At 40.9% G+C, this 12,760-nt stretch overlaps 1 protein-coding gene and 2 non-coding genes across 3 annotated transcripts; all 3 read right to left on the reverse strand.

Annotated features, from left to right (window-relative positions):
- Positions 1 to 876: 876 nt before the first annotated feature.
- On the reverse strand, positions 877 to 8,100 carry nop56 (NOP56 ribonucleoprotein homolog). The gene is made up of 12 exons (XM_061688701.1): positions 7,995 to 8,100; positions 6,849 to 6,938; positions 6,661 to 6,775; positions 5,761 to 5,925; positions 5,362 to 5,560; positions 3,680 to 3,867; positions 3,293 to 3,444; positions 2,987 to 3,087; positions 2,200 to 2,348; positions 1,886 to 2,007; positions 1,597 to 1,710; positions 877 to 1,357 (listed from the first exon to the last, which is right to left on the reverse strand). The coding sequence occupies exons 1-12, from the start codon at positions 7,995 to 7,997 to the stop codon at positions 1,034 to 1,036; spliced, it is 1,722 nt and encodes a 573-aa protein (XP_061544685.1). The 5' UTR covers positions 7,998 to 8,100; the 3' UTR covers positions 877 to 1,033.
- Positions 1,785 to 1,851, reverse strand: LOC133409345 (small nucleolar RNA SNORD57). The gene has a single exon (XR_009769393.1). It is a non-coding gene; the product is annotated as a small nucleolar RNA SNORD57 (small nucleolar RNA).
- LOC133409347 (small nucleolar RNA SNORA26) lies at positions 3,512 to 3,631 on the reverse strand. Its single transcript, XR_009769395.1, has one exon. It is a non-coding gene; the product is annotated as a small nucleolar RNA SNORA26 (small nucleolar RNA).
- Positions 8,101 to 12,760: the final 4,660 nt, after the last annotated feature.

The following is a 12,760-nucleotide window of genomic DNA, read 5'->3' on the forward strand; positions in this document are numbered from 1 at the left end:
ATGAACTTTTGTGGCTTACCCATCCTATGGAGGGTATCAATGATGGTCTTCCCCATATTGAACCAAACGGAAGCAATTTAATGACACCTAGGGAACCCTGTGCAGGTGCTTTGAGTTTAGGAGATGATTAGTGTGTGTGACACTCCGTTTAAAACATTTATGGACTGCAAAATTTGGGCTGAGTTCTTCGTGGTCTAATTTTTGGAATTCCTGATTTTGTGGGTTGTATGAGCTGGAAGCTCAAATTATGTTAAAATAAATACTTGACATTGTTTATAAATTGTGGACCCTTAAACTATAATCTAGGAAAATTTTATTTGTTAAATGGAATTATGGAAACAAACTTTCCATGATATGCAAATGTTTGGGAAAGGGTCTGTAAACATGCAGTTTTTCCATTTACATTTTGAACCGCATCATCTTTGTGACACGTTGCGACAAATTCTGTTGATGTGCCCAAACTTGTCTTGACTTCCAGCATGCTGACATCTTTTTCCCTTATAATTGACATGACCAGCTAAGATTAAGAACCCTATCTTCCACTCAACAGCCATGCTGATCTCGACCCCAAAGCAATGCCACCATCTACAGGGATCTGTTAAGTCATTACTGCAGTTTACAAACCTTCCAGACCAACTTGTTCAAAACAGCTAAGTATTTTCATCTGTGGCAGTTAAGGGTTGGATTCCAGTTGACAAATGTAAACATCCAAGGTAGTGAGTCAAGGATGTTATTTCCTAGAAGTAATAAACTTAATTTCAAACAAACCTCTTCGGATCAGGAGGGAAGTTGAGCTACTTTAACTCAGGAAAGTTAGTGCCTTTGGTTATTCAATATTTAGTACAGCAGAACTTGTGTACAGAGGAAAAAAAAAAATCTTAACTGAGAATTTATTTACATAAGTACAGTAATTAAAAGGCACAGGCAAAGTGTCTCCGTATGTCAAAAAAGAAAAAAGAGCCACAGCTTGAATAAAATAGAACAAAAACTGTACACAAAATAATTCCGTCTCAAATCAGAGCTATTCTATTCTTTACTCCACATTTTTCTTCTTTTTCTTTTTCTTCTCAGACACCAGAGCTTCTGAGATCTCTTCCGCTGGCTCAGCCTCAACAGCCTCCGACTTTCGTTTCTTCTTCTTCTTGGCTGGCGTGTTAGTGTCCTCTGCTGCGTCCTCAACCACAGCAGCCTCCTCTGGTTCCTCCGCCTCAGACTTGCGCTTCTTTTTCTTCTTGGTGGGAGCGTCACCTGCTCCGTTCTCTGCAGCTGGTGGCTCTTCAGCCTGGACCTCCTCCTCCTTCTCGGCCGCAAGTTTCATTTTCTTTTCCCCTCCAGATGTCTCAGATTCTCCGTTAACCTAGAATCAGGATACAGTCAATTTACCAGTCGAAGTAAGCTCACCACTGAATGACCCATTTTTACAGCAATTACGTTAAATTGTATGACTCTCTTCAGTGATCAAGTCCACAGTTTGGGGCTGACCAATGGTTCGGAGTCGGATGATCTTGCATGTTGTACACTGAGACCGGACCACAGGTCAGGGGTCGGATCTCAAATCTAAACATGCAGAGCCGCTTTAAAAACATGAGTAATTACCTCAGTGTCAAAGTTTGCATCTCCATTTTCTTGAAGCGCTTTCTTTTCACGCTTCTTGCGTTTCCTTTCCCGCTTGTCCAGTTTACGCTTCATTTCAGCAGCAACATCAGTCGCCTGCAAGGCAGAGCATAGATTAAACAACAGTTTCAAAACATTGAAAAGTTTTCTAGCGCTTCACAACTAATGCTGCATCAGGCTCATTAAATCAGTTTTTACCCTCAGCCATTATCAGGGACAATTTTTTCATCATATACAGCATTAACTGCACCAGTTATGAAGAGGAGCTCACCTCCTTCATGGCCTCTTTCATGACGTCGACGTTCTTGCGCGGTAGATCGCCCGTCTCGTAGAAGGACAGGCGCTCCTCCACCTGTTCACGCAGTTTGTCACCAAACACACTTGAGGGCAATTCTGAAAAGAGCCAACAATTGAAATTAATCCATCCAAGACGCAACAGAGGTCTCAAAACTTCTCGAGTGCCGGCTCAGAAAATCATTTATCAACATCAACCTAAAGGATGAATGCTGTTGACGAAAAATAGGAGCATCATAGCAAAGCCCACAAGACACAGGTGCAAAAACAGGGGACAAAAAGAGTTCATACCAGAGAAGCAGTCTATGCGTGAGGCAATGGTGCACTTGTTGGCCAAATATCTGGAGATGCGGCCCTTGTTCTTGGCAGCAGCGCGCCCGATGAAGGTCGAGTGGAAGATCAGACCATACTTGGGGGTGTTGCCACGTGTCTTCAGAGCTCTGTGTGAGATTACAACTGCTTTCACACTCTGAAGGAGTTAACATGGAAACAAGACTGGGGGACCAAATTTTGACAATTGGGCAAGTCCAGTCATACCTTGACTTTCCACTTAAATTTGTTCCATAACTACATTTACTCAAAATACATTTTTCCCCAATAAAATGAAGTTAAATGCTTTTAATCCTTTCCAGTTGGCCAAAAAACCACCACTGTATTGTATAAAAGAAACTAGTTTTATAATATTGTGAGTTAGGCTGCCAGCAGTTCTTTGCCAGTGTTCTCATTTTGGTGTTTTGATGGTCCTGCTGAATAAACGACTAAGTTTATGCGAGGACATTACAGTACCTTAAACTGCTCAATTTCCTCCTCCCCCCTACACTCAAGTGGCTGAAAATAAAAAGTTGGGGCACTTGAAAGTCAAGGTATTACTGCAACGTTAAATCTGCTACTCTAACCATTTTCTTCTCCTCTATCTCAGTGCTGTGCGTGGTTGCTCAGACATTGGGATGCAATGGGGGAGTGGGGTTCACTCCAGACAAGACCAATGGTCTTCTCAGATCACCCTGCTCTGCTCCAGCCCAGCCCTGCCATCACCGCAACCACAGCCTTCCCCAGCAGGGAGGGGTCACCCCAGTACCTGAACAGGGCCTTCTCCGCTCCCAGGATCTGGACTGTGGAGGCGGGGTACTTTGCCAGGTTGGTTAGACTGCCAGCGTGTGAGATGAGACGGGCACCCACCTTGGGGGGGGGGGGGGGGGGGGGGGGGGGTAGACAAAAACTCAATATGGAAGAGTGTGCCTACAGGGCGAAAAAATTATTTCATCCCGAGGTGGATCATCAGCACCAGAGGTTTCTCATCACACAGTCAGTGGATTGACAGATTTGTGGCAACATCATTGATCTAATTTTTCATGTTAAAGCGGAACAAATCCAAAGAGCTCACCACTTCTCCGATCAAGGCAGCCAAGTTGGGAGCCACTTGGCTCATCTTGGAGCGCAAGTATTCCTGTAGCTCCAGACGATAGGCGGCCAGAGACACCACACGATTGGAGAACCTCTCTATGTTGATTAAGTCGATGGGTGAAATGTCCATTCCTGCACACAAACAAAAGTGTCAGGATCATCCTACACAGCACTTTAGTCAATTGCTAGCTATATGATGCAATGTTTCTCCCGACAGGATCCGCAGCGAGGATGACAGCCTTCACTACAGGTTTATGAGAGAGCTTCTCTTCCCCCCTGTGTGAGTCACCAAAGACACTTGTTGGTCCAAGGTGGGTAAAAAAGGGGCTCCAAGGCAGTCATATGGATTGAATAAAATAAGACAAACCCATTGAGGAACGGGATGCATCCAGGATGGCTTGTGCCTTGGCGTTGTCCATTACCACCTCCTCCAGGCTCTCCACACTCTCGTCCGTCAACTCCTTCCGGTTGCCGATGAGCTGAGCCAGGCGGCAGTACAACGAGTTGTCGGGCACGATCCTGACCAGCTCAGGGAAGTGGTAACCGTACCATTCACTGAATGACACAGGAGAGATCATCTGTTAGCAGCGTCTGTACAAGACCTGTGTCTCATCCAGTGCCTTTGAATGAACCGTTGCTGGATGCCATTTATGTGCCCTGAGAAAATCACAGATTTTTAAATGATCGACTTTACAGTACAACAAACAGACAAGTCCATATTTTGAGTTGCGCGCCTTCAGTGTAGCACTACATTGTGCTGCAACATGCCGGGCAGCACTGTGCTTGACTGGCTGTCGATGGAACGTTAATTTTAAGGAGAGGGCGTAAGAGTCCCACTAAATTGCAGTAAATCATTCTCACAGATTAGGGAGAATATATGCCTTTGAGGATTGTTGTAAAATGGTAAAGTAGCAGTTTGTTTTATAATTACTGTAACATCTATGCTAATTTCCTCCCATGTATGGTACTTCACATTATATCCTAGCATAAAGCTAGCAGATTGTCATGAGAGGAAATATGGTTTTGGTTGAATGTTTTGGTGTTTAAATATATCCAATCCATTTTCTACACCGCTTATCCTCACCAGGGTTGCAGGTATGCTGGAGCCTATCACAGCTAACTGCGGACAGGAGGAGGGGTACACCCTGAACTGGTCACCAGCCAATCGCAGGGTACATATAAACAAACAAACCATTCGCTCTCAAGAGTCTTCAAATAACCTACTGTGCATGTTTTTGGGATGTGAGAGGAAATCTGAGTGCCCAGAGAAAACCTACCCAGGTACAGAGAGAACATGCAAACTCCACACAGGCGAGGTCGGATTTAAACCTGGGTGCTCAGAACCGTGGGGCGGATGTGCTAAGCAGTCGTCCACCGTGCTGCCTGTTTAAATATTTACATTGTCTAATTCTTTTGTTTTGGTTTTACAGAAACTTCAACTGGAGTGATAAACAAAATGAAGCAAGCTGCTAATCGAACTCGGGCCGGGCCTTATGAATTTTAAATAAAATGTCCAATTCCCCCCCCTCTCCAAAAATCTAAATAAAAAAATCTTACAAGTAAAACAACAGTCTTCAAAACAAGTTTTGCTTTACTCTCTTCCCCCTCCTGGGATTTGCTGTAATACTTCTGATACCAAACAAACTTTTTGAAACTGCGTTTAAGGCTTCTTTATACTCGCGCGGGCGGTGACTGGGGCTATCCCGCGCGTAGCTTGCCTTCAAGGCCTCTTTATACTCCTGCGGCCGACAACGCCCGCATTGCATCACGTGACCGGTGAATTGCCCCACACAGCACCTTTGTGTAGCTAGCCACGCACCTGACAAAAAAATCACGAGAGATTATCTCTATGGCATTCTACACGCAGCAACAATTTTTGCAGTGTGCGTGTCAAAAAATCCAGAGAAATCAACTAATTAATCGTCAAACTCAATAGCCTAGCACAGAGCAGAACACAATGTAAAATGATGAGAGTGAGTGGTTTAAGTTTTGCAAAAGACGACGAAGCGGGCATCATAAAAAAATAAAGCCAATTGAATTACTGCTTACCGGACACGCATGGAGAACGTGTTAATGTCTTTGTCCAGTTGATCCAAAAGTGCAATTGACTGGATGATCATGTTGTCTGCCCGGTTGACATTAAATTTGACTTTGGCTCTGGAGTAACTGTGGCCCAGACCCAGCTGGGCCTTGGAGGCCGCCAGAGCTGTCAGCCCCTTCACCAGCAAGTGGAAGTGAAGGCGTATCCCTGACAACACAAACAGGAAGTAAAGGAACGGTTGGATCGTGTCGATTTGTGTTATGGGTGTTCATGTGAGCAGCCGGCAGTTCAGATTTTCAGTATGTACCTTCACGAGTGTCAGGATCTTCGAGTCGCATCATAAACAGACCATGTTTTATACTATGTGCAGCTGGAGCGCAAACCAAATGCCCTCATAAAATACAAACCTCTTATTATTTCTGCCACAACGCCACTAGTCTGGATGGAAAAACCAAATTCTTCTTGTAAGGCAGCACCAATTTTGGCATCTCCAACTCCAAGTGTAGCTTTCTTCTTCCCAGATTGATGAATGTTTGTCTCAAGGAACAACTTGAGGTCAGCATGAACCACACCTGCAACATGGGGGAGAGAATTTTAAGCTTACCTGAGCAAATGAAAGTGATAAATCCAGTAAATGTTTTATCTGCACTCCAGACTACACAAGCATTCTGTGTAGAGTTGGGGATGAACATTTAATATAACCACCTGATTAGTTTAAATCTCATGATAGACGTTCCTTAACTAAGTTTTGAATTTGATTTAGATGACATTTATTTCTACTCATTGAAATGAAACAATCAGATGAGAAAATGACCCAAAATTCACCCCTGTGCCAAGCAAATAGCGCAACAATTGCTAATGGTTGTACAATGCACATTAAGTCATTCACCAGTCATTAGCCTTGTTTCAACTATTTATTTTATTTTTATTTTCCAGCAGTGGAGGTGCCTTGTGGCAATACCCTGCCTCTCACAGGTCAGTATAGGTATTACCACAGACTTCTCGTTATGGGAGGAGACCATGTTTGTCAAAAAAAGTAAACGATTCATTGACTATCAAAAATCTATTAAGTACATTGATAATGAATTAATTATTGGACCTCTAATCCTATCCTCAGATGTTCAGGTTTTACATAAGGGTGTCAGCACAGAAATTCAGTGGATTGACAGATTTGAAAACATCACCACAACTGAGGACAGTAAAACGATTATGGAAGGGTGCAATATTTAATGGCCCACAATGCAGAAAACAGTAAATGACTGAATCAGTTAATACATTGAAATAAAGTTAAGGTAAAAAAAACTTGCCTTCAGAAATGGCATTTATGTTCTCCAGGGCAGCCTGGGCTGACTTAAAAGGGAAAAAGGCAGCCAGGCCGACCATGCTGTTGAATTTTCCAAGATTCAACACACACTGTTCCACCTGAAACACATGCTCAGCGATAAGTCTTCCACGGCAATGTGAAACACAGTAGCAATGAGGCACTAGAACTCACCTGAGGCAGCAGCATGCCGATCTCCTCAACCTCTTTCACGGCAAACAACGCATAGCCGGACGCGTGCTCGAACAACACGTGCAGCAGCACCTACAGAAATCCAAAATCTGATCAGTAAACAGTCAAGCTGTCATTATCACTATCGAATACTTTTAGAACTACTCCATGGAATAATGGAGAAAATCAAAACTACAATTTTACAAATCCCAAGTACTTTTACTGTTGGTCTAGAAAGCTCTTCGACCCAAATATAATAAGACGACACTAACGGATAAACTAACTAATTACAATCCTTCAAAACACACCTGAGATCTGCCCAAACTTGTCCGCATTTAAATCTGACCTGAAAACTATTGTCACTGCGGTTGCTTTCCCATAAAATCAAAAGTATCACTTCTGGTTTGCACCATCTGCATCGTTTTTTTTTTCTCTTGACAATCTGTGTTCAGTCATTTTACGGTTTTATCTTTTCATTTGTCATGCATTAATGTCAGGATTTGTTCTCCATTTTCATCTTTGCATTTGTTGATTTAATTCTCTTGATTCTGTAAAACACTTTGGATTTTGCTTTGACGAGTAAATTAGCTTACACGACAGAGAAACGAGCTTTAAAAGACATAAAATGCTGCCAAGCGGTCTAATCAAAGAAATGGAAAAGAAAAACAACTAAAAACATACAAGGCTATTTCGACGCACTTATTCGACGCCTCGTTTCTTTTCTGCCACATGATAGTCGGCACACCACGTGTTAGCCGCGGTACCACGTGTGCAATCCTTTACGGGTGAAGCAGCAAACAGCTAATGCATGCTAATCAAGTTTAAAAGCTGCATTTTCTCTGGGCGATACATCTTAAACGATTTGGTTTAAAGGTTGTTCAAAAGTTGTTCGTGTACTGTCAGTGGCAGCAATCTGTTTCAAACTGACGAGACGCACTTTTATGCATTGGGAACCACCTATGTGGCTAACAACTTAGCTAAGTAGAAAAAAGGCCTTTAACGGGACTGGTAAGGGTATGTGGAGGGGGAAAAAAAAAAAACCTATTTGTTGGATTAGAACCTGAATAGCAATAAGTGCGCCACCGAAGCACAAAACTAAATTTAGAGCAAAGTCATACATATCATATCATGTAAAACCTGTTTTCTTACCATGGTCGATGAATCGCAGGAGCACACGACGTGTGTGCTCACCGAAGCTTGCGCTCGAGTGAAAAGAAAGCTCAGTCACTCTTCCACTCGACGCCAAGAGCCAGAATACCGCGAGACCACGAGCAAAACATCGCGAGACCATTTAATTTATATATAAATATATCTACCAACAGTACACTTTTTACGAGATTTTTAGTAATCATTCCTGTACGTATTTTGTTGTGTTTGGTGCAACCGTCTCACAGATAGATACATTATAACACACATTATAAAAATATTGCTGAATAAATATTTTATAATTAAATAAATAAACTTGGATGTTTGCCGAATGTAATTTGAATACTAACATATGTATAGTATTTCTCTGATTCTAGTTACAGGGCTGCAAATCAATGCTAATTGAGTTTTTTTTGCGCAAGAATACATGCTAGCTTTGTTAGCTATTATGCTAATTTCTCAACAACACACAGAATAGAACAAAAGAAAGCACATGCAAGCTGTGTTAGCTGCTATGCTAATTGGTCAACAACAAACAAACAAAAAAAGAAAAACTTTCGAATTAATATGCTCTTTTCTAATAATATAACTAACGAGGTTGAGTGATTCACTCCATTACATTGCAGCTAAAACATTGAAAAAAAATATGAAAATAGAAAAGGGCTTATCTTTGGTCTCTCTGTAGTCAGAGCAATTAGCTTGATATTGTCATTTCAGCAGAGCAATGTTGCTCACTTTTTTTCTCTTCCTGGGGCGAACATGTAAACTCCACACAGGCGGGGCCGGGATTTGAACGCTGGTCGTCAGAACTGTGCGGCAGATGTGCTCAAAGGGTTGCGTAAATGAAGACAAATCTTCAGACCATAATTACCGGTACTAACTTTTAAAATATATCTGTGATTAAAGTTTCAAAAATTACAAGGAAAACAAAATCATTTTAAAAAGCTGATTTAAAACTTATCTTGTGTTCATATTTGATGTGTAAATGGTTCGTTAAGACAGGGACACAAAATAAAAAAGCAAATTTACTGGTGCTCAAGAGCTATTTGGGATATTAAATAATATTTAACTTTTATTACAGCTACAGTTGCATATATGCAACTGCAGTTGCATTTTGTGAGGGATTTTGTGAGGGACAGAAAATGTCTTCCAATTCTGGAATGATCCTAATAAAGTCTGTTGCCCACACAACAATTGAATTTAGTGGTTTAGAAAAAGGACTGATGATTTTGTTTGTTTGGCCAAAGGGGATTGGCTGGTTAAAATTTTAGAAATAACAAATTTAATATGTCAATATATTTGTGATTATTCTGTGCAGAGCCCCGTCCCCATGCCTCCACAGGGACAAAATTTCTGCCAATAATAATAATACAAATAATAATAATAACACTAATACTGATCATTCATACACTAATCATTCATACACTGACCATTTACTCAGAATTACACTGCTGTAACTGTGCAGCTCTGGCCCTGGCAGTGTCCATACATTATCGTACTGTATTGTCAGTCTGACATATCTTTAATCATGTATTTTTTTTTAACTCAAAATTTTTCATTTACATGTAGGTAGGTTAACAGTATCTTTCACATACAATGCTATCTTTTAATCGCTTCCATATAAACTGCATAATTTGGCCTCTACCAAATAACAAACAAAACAGCCATTTTTGGTCTTCCGGTGTGTCTACAACCATTGTTACAACCAAATGGAATGTAGACGAGGGTGATTGTTGGCAGGCAGGGACCTTGGTTCAATCTTAACACATTTTGCATCCCAAACAAGTAATAGCATTCGTGGTTTTGAAGTGGCTCTAATTTTGTGGATAAATAGTTGGTCTTCCAGACAAACATTCAGATAAGAGCTGTTCAGCCTAGAGTATTTGCATGACCTGATGAAACCTGCTCGAATGAGAGGTGAAACGTCTTCTAAGACAGCCAGAACAGTCCAGATGCAATCGATTCAATGCGCTCAGAATGAAATGACCTGGATGAATGAGAACATTCCACAGTGTTCATAGAGGCAGACTAAGGGTTGAGCTAGTGCCTCCTGTATGTCCATGGTAACAAAGAACATGCATATGTTAGTTAATTTTGGATGTTTAAAAAAAAAAAAAAAAATGTTCAGTGCTATTATGAATATTGTGTCTATGAATAAAACACTTTAAGGAATCATTCTTTGTTGATTATAGTCTTTTCATGCACTGTTTATGGTTCGCTCAGTAAGAAATACTAGTGTATTGGCCCTTGTAGATATAATCACACATGCTAATTCGGGGTTAATTGTTACTGTTCAAATCTTTACTCCTGTACAGTATACTGTATTAAACTTAGGAACAGTTGTCCTTCTTTGATTCGGAGTTCATTCAAACAAAATACTAGCTAATTGTCTTTTTAGATATCAAGTAGCCTAAATGGAGAAGACAGTGATAGGTCGCGTCAGTGAATGATATAGCCAGCTCTTGATATATTAATTCCAGATTTTTAGGTCAAGGTGACAAGAACTGCTGTGTATAGATATAAAGTGTATACACAGTTGCAATCAGTGACTGCCTGTAGTCATTTTATGGTAGCATGGACAATTGTTTTTCATTTAATTGACATAAATGCAGTGTTGATACAGTATTAAATACATAAACAACCAAATACATTATGCATTTTCAAAAGTGATTTTGGAAGATGGTAAAATATAATTGCACTGGAGATACCTAACATTCAGGAAGGAAAAATCCAGTAAGAGCTTATACGTCATGCTGGTGTTTCATTCACTATTGCGCATGACTTATGTACTTGAATCAGTGGGATCCAACAACGGTGTAATTTCTTTACTTGTCCATTTCTACAGAGTGGTATAACAGTACAAACCCAATCTGTGGTAACATTTCGCCATTATGCAGGAAGTCAGTCAAGTGCTGGATTTGGGGGAAAACATCATTAACGTTCTGGAGCGTTGCAGGGTTTCTTAGGAGCACATGCATGTAAGCGTTTGTGTGCGCAATTATATATTACTGTCAGGTCATAAATGTCACATTGCGCTGGTTTATTCTTAGCAGAGAATTTATGGCTGACCTCTGAGGACACAAAATCACATAGGTACAACAACTACACATTTCACACAGATAAGATGTGACATGTAAAACAAAATATTGTTTCTCAGCATTGAGTTTATGAAAAAGCATGTCTACCTCCTCAAAGGCCAACATGCATGTACACTGAGTGTACAGTAATAAAGCCAAATTCATGTGTAATATCTGTGTTTCCAGGAGCATGGATGAGAATGCCTGTGAAGGAGTTTGTTGAGGAGCGGATGTGAGGGAAGATAGTAAAAAGCTGGGGATCAGGAGAGGGCTTGATATAAAGGCTGACGGGGACAGGTTCACATTCAGACAGGAGACACTCTTCTCACACTTCTGGGACCAACTGACCAAGGTTTGAACACGTGAGCATGTAACAATTTGGCTTCTTCTGTGTCTCTTTGTCTGTTGGACTTTCAGTGTACGAATTACTGTGTGTGTGTGTGTAGAACTGTCTTGTTTAGAATGCCACAGGAACTTCTCAACTCGCGTATACAGCGGTCTTGTGACTCATGCACTCCCACACACATCTTTGTCAATCTGCGCTTGCAAAATGACATGTGTCAGTCTGACCAATTAGACAAACATACATATACACATGGTAAGTTTAATACTATTTTAGTAAGGTTTCTCTTGGTCTACACTCATCGGTTACAGGTGTATGGTACACCTGAACAATGTAATGTATCGAGAGCCAAATCTGCCTACAAATATAGTTTAGATTGACTCATTATGATGCAGTATAGTTCTGTACCACTGCAAACTACAACATACTGTTACATAATTACTTACAGTATCAATAAAAAATGAGCATTATTTGGTTAAGTCAAAATTTCTGATGCAGGTCTAATTAGATTGTGCATGCATACTTAGTAAATGTGCATATTTACATTGGTGCAGTACAGAGCAGAATGAGCATGCGTGGAGCTGTTGCTGGCTCCGTGGTGCTGGCGTGCCTTGTGGCGTTGCTGGTTGAGAGGACACAAGGACACATCACCTTCTTTAGCCCAAAGGAGATGATGCTGATGAAGGTAAGCTGATGGGGTTGTATTTGACAGTGTGTAGAAGGCGGTGAAGAGCGGAGCTGTAATTTGATTGCACTCTTGAGTTATCTTGTGTATTCTTAACCTTTCCAGTGGTTATGACTCCAAATGGAGGAATTTAACTTTAAAGGCTCATAAACAAAATATGACTATTATAAATTCTTACTACAAATACATTTAAAAGGTAATTTGTCCTGCTTTATACAGCGAATGTGATTGGAATTAAGTACTGTAATAATAATAAAAAAAAAAACTAAAACTCACAATTCTAAGGAGTCAAATTCTACATAATGTTGAGAGACTATCGTTGAAAAACAGTATATTGACAAAGATTGTAAAGTTCTTCATTCTGACTGTGTGCATGTGCTCTGTGTTTTGTGTTTGGGTCTCTACTCTCCAGGAGAGAGAGGGGAGAAAAGACATGGAGCCTCGGTCAGAGGACGGCCAGTTTGAAGAGGTTGCTCTCCAACAGCTTTCTCAAGCTGAGCATGGTGGAAATCCAGTGCGTGTGCACACACACGCACACCCACGAACGTGTGCACGCACACACACCACCGCCACCACTCGGTTATTTCATTTATATTGTATAATACAGGATGTTCATTTTCTGTGTGTTTGTGTCTAGGATAAAACAGTGGATATCGCAGTGCGT

Source organism: Phycodurus eques, chromosome 10 (assembly GCF_024500275.1).
Source record: "Phycodurus eques isolate BA_2022a chromosome 10, UOR_Pequ_1.1, whole genome shotgun sequence".
Lineage (NCBI taxonomy): Eukaryota > Metazoa > Chordata > Actinopteri > Syngnathiformes > Syngnathidae > Phycodurus > Phycodurus eques.